The sequence below is a fragment of the Adelges cooleyi genome, unplaced genomic scaffold, assembly GCF_023614345.1.
Source record: "Adelges cooleyi isolate 19-005CV unplaced genomic scaffold, UGA_ACOO_1.1 ACOO_flye_CR_arks_rails_tigmint_CR_PRNA_23, whole genome shotgun sequence".
NCBI classification, from domain to species: domain Eukaryota; kingdom Metazoa; phylum Arthropoda; class Insecta; order Hemiptera; family Adelgidae; genus Adelges; species Adelges cooleyi.
In genome coordinates, this window is record NW_026095893.1 from 11,837,142 (window position 1) to 11,846,407 (window position 9,266).

The following is a 9,266-nucleotide window of genomic DNA, read 5'->3' on the forward strand; positions in this document are numbered from 1 at the left end:
TAGTTGTTACGTAACTATATTGTATATATTATTGTGTTGAAAACACATTTCAATAAATAATTTACATACCAACAGGCAGAATGCCACTAAGAGCAAATTATTAATAACATTTTAAAAATGTGAAACGCAATCATCAATAATATTATAATTTATTTATCATCCTAATATATTTATAGATTCCAATTCGAAATGTTAAAACAAAAGTTTTCCTTCTTCATTTAATTTCGAATGGACAGTTTTTGTGCAACAATAAATACAATAATCACTCTTTAGATAAATAATAATTATTAAATAACTGACCATAATACATGCTCGCTCTTTATAATTGTAAACACATTTATTCCATTGACCATTGTATGATTTGATAATTATCCTACAAGACGTAATCAAGGAATGTATTATCTTCGTTACACAAGTATAAAAATAAAATAATAATAAAGAAAATAATAAAAATTCACCTGTTTATTTTATTATACATAGTAACAGTACTGTTATCATAATAGTTGTAGTATTTATATATTGAACTCAATAGTCAGTAATAAGTTCAATGAAAAGTTTTTATACAAACGTAAAAAAAAAACATTTTTCTTTGTTATATTTCCAAAAGTATTTATGTATAAAATTGCGCAATACAATATGTATCGATCGATATGATATACATAAACGAAGAAAGAAGCGCTATCCGTTCTATTTGATCTATTTTCATTTAGAGATTTCTAATTGTGGTTTTGCCGCTTCTTGAGCGTTAAGTTCCAACGATTTGGCGATTTCGGGCGGTGTGGTCGGGATTACGTTTCCGAATGCGTGATAACCAGACTCATCGGCGTAGTATCTTACTTCAACTGGAACGCCATCATCCCCCTGGTAAGCGTATGAACCTTCAATTACTTGAGCGGCTCCTTCGGTTCCTGGGTTTTTCACGTAACCTACGGCTTGTGATTCGATTCCATTTTCCGTCTTATATCTGATTAGACGTAACAAGATATTATTTGTTATACTTTCAAATTATTAACGTGTAGATATTATGCATAGTAGTTCTATATTTACGATTAGATAAAATATATGAGAAAGTTTGATTATTATTTGTTTTTCTACTAACCCGTATTTAAAGCTTCCATCAGGGTTTACTTCCTGCGACTGGCTAATGATTGCCGGCAGTTTGTTGTCAACAGACTTGTAGATTGGAGCAGGCGTTGGGATCGCGTTGACCTTAAGCAAGGGAGCAGGGGCTTGATATCCAGGATAGTATCCACGGTTATAACCATTGTAACCTAAAGAAAATAAAAATAAACATAAATACACACGTATTTTACGATAATTTAAAAAAAATGTATGAGTTCATTAAGTTTAGTTACCTTGATATCCTTGGTAACCGGGATACCCTGCGTATCCTTGATATCCTTGGTAACCGGGATACCCTGCGTATCCTTGATATCCCGGGTAGTAACCACGGTATCCTGAGTATCCAGGATAATATCCTTGTTGTCCTGGATAATATGCTTGATTTCCTTGGTATAATCCATTATTGAACTCAAATGGCTTTTGTGGGGCCGCAGCCACCATAGCAACAATTGCTACCAATACCACCTAAAAGGTATTAATTATTAATTTTAAGGAACAAAACTCATTTATACTAGTATATATTAAACTTTAAATGAAATAAGTTATATGATATCCAAAGCATTTTTAGTATGAGAGTCTTTTGATGGTATTCTTTTGGATTCTTATTATTTGTATAGATAAATGCATAGATATTGTTTTGTTTTTAATAGGTAACGAATAATTTATAACAGACCTATATTATGCCATTGCGTGGCTGTATAGTTGCACCGTCCTAACTTAGTAATGACTAATAATACACTGTTTAAAACAATATTGTTTTAAAAAAGCATGTTTGAAGGAAAATTGGTCTATTTCCAGTTGTTCCTCCCTATTTAAAAAATCGAATTGACGCCCCTACTAATCACAGTATTTTATGTAGTAAATAAAACAAAATACTTTATTGATTACTGACATAGCAATTAAAAATTGATTCATTTATTTAAATAACTAGTTTTTAAATCAAATCTAACGTTAAAAAAAAATCTACATTTTTAATTATTTGTTTTACCTCAGTGTCTTTCTATGGTTATTATACGATACATTATAGTGTATATAATTTAATAACAATTCTAGCTTTTATTAATTTATGTAAAAGTATATTAATTATTTTTTAGTATACCTCTTGATCGGTTAAAGGTTATTGACGCAAAATAAATTGATTTAATATGTTTATTATTAAGTAATAATAATAAGTAAAAACATTCTTAATTAAGTTATAGTTATTATTAGATGTACTTACTAAAGTGTTCATGGTTTTCCTGTTGAGTGTGTGTTCAAAAATCAAAAAACTTAATTCTGAAGAGATGATAACGCAACTGAGAAACAAACGACCCTTTTGTAAGTGTTATATACTGATGTTTGGGCGTATACACCAATGAAATCAAAGTAATACCACGATCTTGACATTTAAAAAAAAAATCTCCATTTTTCTGAGAATAAATTATTGTTTTTTATAAGTGCATTATTATATAAATATGTAGATTATGTAGATTACCCTTTCTGGAAAAAAATCAGACCGGTTTTTATACATTTTTGCACGGAACTGCTCTGGACAATAAAATGAAACTGGTGTATTCCAATATTTGTTTTCGCACAATTTTCTGTACGTACCTACTTTACAAAATCAGTATTAATAATTAGTTACAATTAGAACAAATTTGAAATAATCTCAACAATTTCTTAGGTGTTTTCTAATATAACTCAATCACGCAAAGCGACAGTTGATAACTAGACATTTACCTAAATTATAATAAGCGTGTCATATAATTTTTTTTTAATCTTTTTAAAATTTGGCTGTTGGTAAATATTCTGTGTACCTTTGTAGAACAAAAGAGAATAGACACTTTAAATTAACAGTTTTTCAACTTTAAAATTTATATGGTTTAATAAACATTAAATAGTCTGACATTCATTTAGTACCGATAAACTTAAATATTAAGTTTGGTTTAAAGTATAGCTTCAGTCATTTTAAACTGCCCTTACTGCCCAAGTATATTTGATGAAAATCATCATAAATAACACAATTTTGTTGCAATATACTGTCATGTACTTATTACTTATTTGTTGTGTAATTCTTAAAAATAATTTTTAAGGACTTTGTCTTTAAAAGACTATATCGAAGTGTTTTCTTGTAACTTAGGTTTCAACAAACTATAAACTATCCCAATCTCATTGTCCTGACTATGTTAATACAGCTTGTTTCTAACATTTTATTTAATTATTTAAGGCATTTAATTTTAAAAAAAAAACGTGTAAATTAAACCGTTTATGTGTCGTTATGATAAATTAGCAACGCCAATAACAAATAAAATAGTAACAACAAAATAAACAACATATAATTCAAAATATTAATTTAATAATGAATTGTGTAATAAATATTATAAAATTATATAACAAATTAATTATTTATTAATTTAATAACAAATAAAATAAATTATAATAACTCCTCCCCCCTAAACATATTTCTAAACATTGTATGTCACTAGTATTAAATAATATGATTTTGACTTGTCTTTTTATTGTACTTATACAATAGTGCTTCGTAATTTTATCTTCATAGTTCTTATCATTATCCTGATAATAAACAATGTATACTAATATGTTTATAAACATACATTATGTCGTCGTTGACGCAAAATAACATCCTTTGTACCAATTTCACGATTTTGTGGTTTTGGTATCCCTGGCTACAGACAAAAATAAGCTACCGTATGATAAATCTTCATTGTAGAATAAATGAAAAATAAAAAATAAAACCTCCTACGTGTTACCTACTTTAAATCGTTTTACATTTTGGGGAATATATATTGTTTAATAATTTGGAAGAAGAAGAAACATAATTTTACAAATAACTTAGAATGTCGCAACATCAATTCTATGATCTATTATTCAAAATCGATCAACAAATCACTAAAACTATTCTCAAAAACTATATTTTGACGTGACGTTGCAGGTCAGCGTTGGTCCGTTCGGCTAATGTGAATGTGCGAACGCTTTTTGTTTAGTGATTTAAACAAAACCGTTTTTTGTTTAGGGATTTGTTGATCAATTTTGAATAATAAAACATAAAATTGATGTTGCGACATTCTAAAATATTTGTAAAATTATGTTTCTTCTTCTTCTAAATCGTTAAACAATGTATGATGTTCCCCAAATTCCTTTCTTTTAATTAACATTTCTCATACCCATGTTCTTCTATGTCTTTTCTCTTCTTCTTCATCCTAAATAAGCATCATTATTGCCAATTTTATTTTTTTTACTAAATTATAGCATGATGAATAAGGAATTATATTATAATTAAATTGATTTTGTAAATTTTAATTCAGAACTAGACAACTAAAAAAGTAGATCACGATTTTGTCGGTATTATTTCCATGAAGTTTCTAAACTTTGACGTTTAATGTGAATAGATAACAAATTCGACGTGACAGTACCAGTCTGTGACGTGATGTTAACGTTCCGTATAGTGTGAATCGACCTTTAAATAATTTAATGTTTCCTGAACAATTAGGTTTTAGCACATGGGAGATTTTTTCTTGGCATAGGCGATGTGCTTATTATTCCTGTGCCAAAACCAAGAACTCATTTAGATTAGATTAGTTAATAAAAAGACGAGTAACATACATAAAATGTCTGATTTTTAATTAATTTTTAAACGAATTTAAGTATTTTAAATATTTTTAATACGAATTTTTACACAGTGGCGACAAAGCTTGTACGAATTGGGACGGTCACAGGTTTTTGGGAAATAAAAATTATGTTATAATACAATACCAGTCTAATTTTTAATTCTAAATTCAATAACTACGCACACAAAATATCAAAATAAAGAAAAAGTTTCCACCTCTTTTAAGTGGAAGTGTTAATAGTATTTGTTAAAATTGTGTTGCTAAGGTATTATATTCCAATAATACCTTAAAACACTATTCTTGGTTATTTAAGAGACGAAATATAGGCAATTGAAGACAGAAAATTTGTTTTACCAATATTTCGATAATGTCGACTTCTTTTCAAATTATTTGTTAATTGCTTCAAGTTATAATTTTTAATATTACAATTTGTTCTATAATTTTTATATTTTTTGGTAGATGGGTCCGATTTTGCTAACTATGTTTTGTCTAAACAAGGATATTAATTACATTGCTAAAAACCACAAAAAATGGGTTAACATAAAAAAAATAACAGGTCATACGCAAGCCCTTAAACAAATTAAGAACAAGTTCGTCTATTATTCAGTCAGGCTATAAGGTTTAAAATTGTAAAATTGAAAAATGTGTAAAACTTTTTCCACTTTTGTCCTTGTTATATAGTTTGGTTTAATGATCTCCAAATGGTATGTACGAAAAAAAACAGTAGAGTGGTTAATATGATAATATTTGTCTTAACACTAAAATAAGTAAATAATAATAATAATATTCAATTCATATTTATTTTAATAATTTCTATGACATGTAATATGTTATTGTGTATTTTGTTATGAAATTGTGATAATTATCTAATTGATAATTTATACACTAAGTTAACTATATAGTTTTTAAATATTATTAAACAACTCTGAACTCCGAAGCTTGAATAAAACCAGTCTAGACAATGAAAAGGAATATCAGTATTCAAGGTTATGTGTTTGTGAATCCTGTTAAAAAAAAGAATTAAATGCGGTTATGGAAGCATTATACAACATATATTATACAAGAAATTAAAATGTTATCGAAATTTATCGTTATATCTATAATGTCTATTCCATGGTTCGTCCAAACTCTTGGTCAGGAATGCCTAGTTTGCTAATTCCTTGTTATGTTTAACTATTAAATAGTTCTTATAAACATATCGTATATCAGTATATTTTATAAGTACTGTGTTTTTATTTCTGTTTTTTTTTTGTATGGAATTTGGATCTTTAAAACCGATGAACCGATTTCTTTATGTAACTTTTTTGGTAATTTACATTTTATTGCAATATCGTATACGACCTCGATAAAAAACAAATTAATTGTGACATCGATTAGAATTGCCCATCAACCTTGAACAATTAAAATTAAATGAAAAATCATCTTTAAAAGATAAACATAAATCAACAACTAAATTAGGTTGAGGTATAATGAATAATGATTATATTTAATGTCCGTACAGACATATATTTTACTATTGCTATCGATCGTAGTATAATAGATTAACGAGATATATCTACTGTCTTATTAAGTAGAGAATTAAAATAGAAGAAAGATGGTCATTATTTAGTTAACCCACAGTTGTATATAATTCGATATTAAGTTATGATATTTAGTGTTTTTATAGAGAATGTTAATTATCACATTTTTGTTGTTTGTCGCTTGTTTATAATTTATAAACGGGTTTATTTTTAATCTACAGATGCCAAGCACATTTATTTAATCTATAATCTCTTCAATAGTATTATTATACTAGCTGGGGTACCCGGCTTCGCTCAGGGAGCAACTTTATTTCAAAATTGTATAATAATTTTTTTTGTTGAAAAAAAAAATATACAATCTATACAATAAAAGCACAATAAGTATATGTGTTGATATAATACAAAACATGTGATACATTTAATAAATAAGTCACCCATTCGTTACACTTAAATTTGATAATACAACATTTTTTTTCAAAAAAATAACAATAAAGCCAATTGCTTATATTTTGGGTTGACACAGCATACTGAATCAATCGCATAATTGATATAAATATAAATTTAGTGATTACATTTAAAACAAAATAATTATTGTTAAACTATAGAATTCAATTTTAAAACGGGAGCAAATAAAATTCAAAAAATAAATAAAAACAAGAATGATTACAACGGAGATATAAATGTAGTATGCGGGTGACTATTAAATTATGACTATAAGTGGTAGTTTATTATAAACCAAGTGAAATATATTCATAAATCACACTTACCCCGAGTTATGGGGAAATTGCATCTTTGGTGAGCGCGCGGAAATATACTCGAACAATCGCGCCGTGCGATACATATCAGTGTACTGGGTGATTGGTTAACTATGGACCAGTTAATAACTTAGAAGATGTAAGATTTTTTTAAATTTTATAGTTATTAGATGGGACAATTTTAAATGGTAACGTATACCATTAAAAAGTTATGACGAGAGGGGAAGGGCGGTTGAGCAATGGGCGCAGACAAAAAACATCACTACTTCTTCCTCCACCCTTCCTCCCGCCCTAAATTTTAAACTTTAATAACTTTGAAACTAATAATCCAAAACTGGTTATCGACGAGTCAAAATGTTCAGAAAATTTTTTTTAATTTAAAAAAATAATAAAATATTTACGTTACCGTCTAAAATTCTTAAGTTCATACGGGTTTAACATATAAGGGATGGGGTTATAATTTAAAAAAAATATATTAAATTTGTCCCAACTAATAACTATAAAATAATTTTAAAAAAAGTCTACTATCTTCTAAGTTATTGACTGGTCCATAGTTAACTAATCACTCAGTATAATTATTTACCTCCTTGCTACACACTAACCGTATATCACTTTTTTTTTAAACATCTAAAAATTAAACTCTCAACAATTTTTCTGGTTTACGATTTCTGAGTTTTAGCGGCCGCACATATTGTAGACTTCCTTTTATTATATATATTGATTAAAAGTAAACTCTGTATCGTAATGTGTTCAAAATATTCTTATTATGTAACATAATATTATTTTTACTAATTTTATTATTTAATTTTTTTGTTTTACCGTTACTTATTTACTTAGTTGTTTTTTTTAAAAATATATTTATTATAATGTAATTATTAATGTACCGATGTAGGTAAAGTGTTTTATTTTTATTATACTATATTTTGCTTAATTAACTCTTATTTTGTTTAATGATTATTGAAATTTAATTAATCTCATATATCTATCATATCGGTTATTATGATGTTTCTGTTAGCATTCGAATGTGTAGGCAAAGCTCAATATAAATTACTTTATTGTTTTCTTTATCTTTTGTGTATAACATTTTTAATTTTAGAGACGATATCATAGGTTTATTGTTAAAGGTGTTTAATCAGTGGTTTTATCACTACTCCATTCAAACTGTGCTACATTTTTTAGCTAAAAGTTGTTTTTTTTAATTAAACTTTAGTTAAACATTATAATGTTTTTTTTTTATATACATATGAATTTCGTGTGCTAAATTACAGATATTCGTAGTACTTTTCAATAGTTACAATAATATGCGATTTCGTTTTTAACAATTTTTAAGGTATTTTATGAAAAAATTATGAAATAAAGTCGCGAAAATAATAGTGTTTAATATTTCTTTATTCATATAATTTATCAAAAATTAAATTAATTACTGAAGTCATTAATTGCAGTTACCATGGTTCACTAGCATCTTCATTTTCCATAGGATATTTTTTTATATTGGTCGAGGTTAATATTATTCATTTGATGGTCCGGTTTTATTAAGTATGAAAAATAAACTTATTAAAACAAAATGTCACTAGGTCATCTACGATTTATAGAAAATAATATTATAACTTTACATTGTGTTAATATTATATTTCGATGGACATTCATTTTGATATTAATTTAATATGTAAATTCTTACATAATATTTAAGATGTTTTTTTCCAGCGTATATTTATAATGTTATAAACTATACTATAGGAGTTTTTTATTTTTTGTTTTTAAGTATTTTAACCAAAGATATTATGTCGCTGTCACTGGATATATTATTAGCTTTATAATATCAACTTAGCGTACTTGAATTTAAAATAAAGTGATTTTGCTCATTTTTAATACTAAATGTCTATTTGATTATTATATTATGTTATCGCTGCGCTTCACAGTTTCCATACGTCTATTGTCTAATAATACATTGGCTTATATTGAAAACAAAAATACTTAATGTTTTTTATTTAGTGCAAGATTAAGCTGCTGAGTGGTTTTCATTTTTATTATATAATACTATTATAAATTATTATGTGTACTTTGAAGAATTTAATTACGCAGTGTGCTGTGTGTCACAGATCCACTGGTCAGGGTGACCACAAACAAACGGAATACTCGCTTTCTTAGCAGATCCATTTTTACCGACAAAAATGTAGACTTTATCAGTAATAAGTTTGAAAAACCATTTCCCCGAAATATCATAAACAAAACTAGTTTAACGCTAAAGTGATAATAATTGA

General features: G+C 26.8%; 1 protein-coding gene across 1 annotated transcript; it reads right to left on the reverse strand.

Annotated features, from left to right (window-relative positions):
* Nucleotides 1–444: 444 nt before the first annotated feature.
* On the reverse strand, nt 445–2,484 carry LOC126835266 (pupal cuticle protein 20-like). The gene is made up of 4 exons (XM_050567737.1): nt 2,342–2,484; nt 1,356–1,587; nt 1,100–1,271; nt 445–964 (listed from the first exon to the last, which is right to left on the reverse strand). The coding sequence occupies exons 1-4, from the start codon at nt 2,351–2,353 to the stop codon at nt 703–705; spliced, it is 678 nt and encodes a 225-aa protein (XP_050423694.1). The 5' UTR covers nt 2,354–2,484; the 3' UTR covers nt 445–702.
* Nucleotides 2,485–9,266: the final 6,782 nt, after the last annotated feature.

Coding starts and splice junctions, on each gene's coding strand:
- LOC126835266 (XM_050567737.1), bottom strand. Junction 1,272..1,355: donor CGGTTACCAAGGATATCAAG/GTAACTAAACTT, acceptor TATTTTCTTTAG/GTTACAATGGTTATAACCGT. Junction 965..1,099: donor GATGGAAGCTTTAAATACGG/GTTAGTAGAAAA, acceptor ACGTCTAATCAG/ATATAAGACGGAAAATGGAA.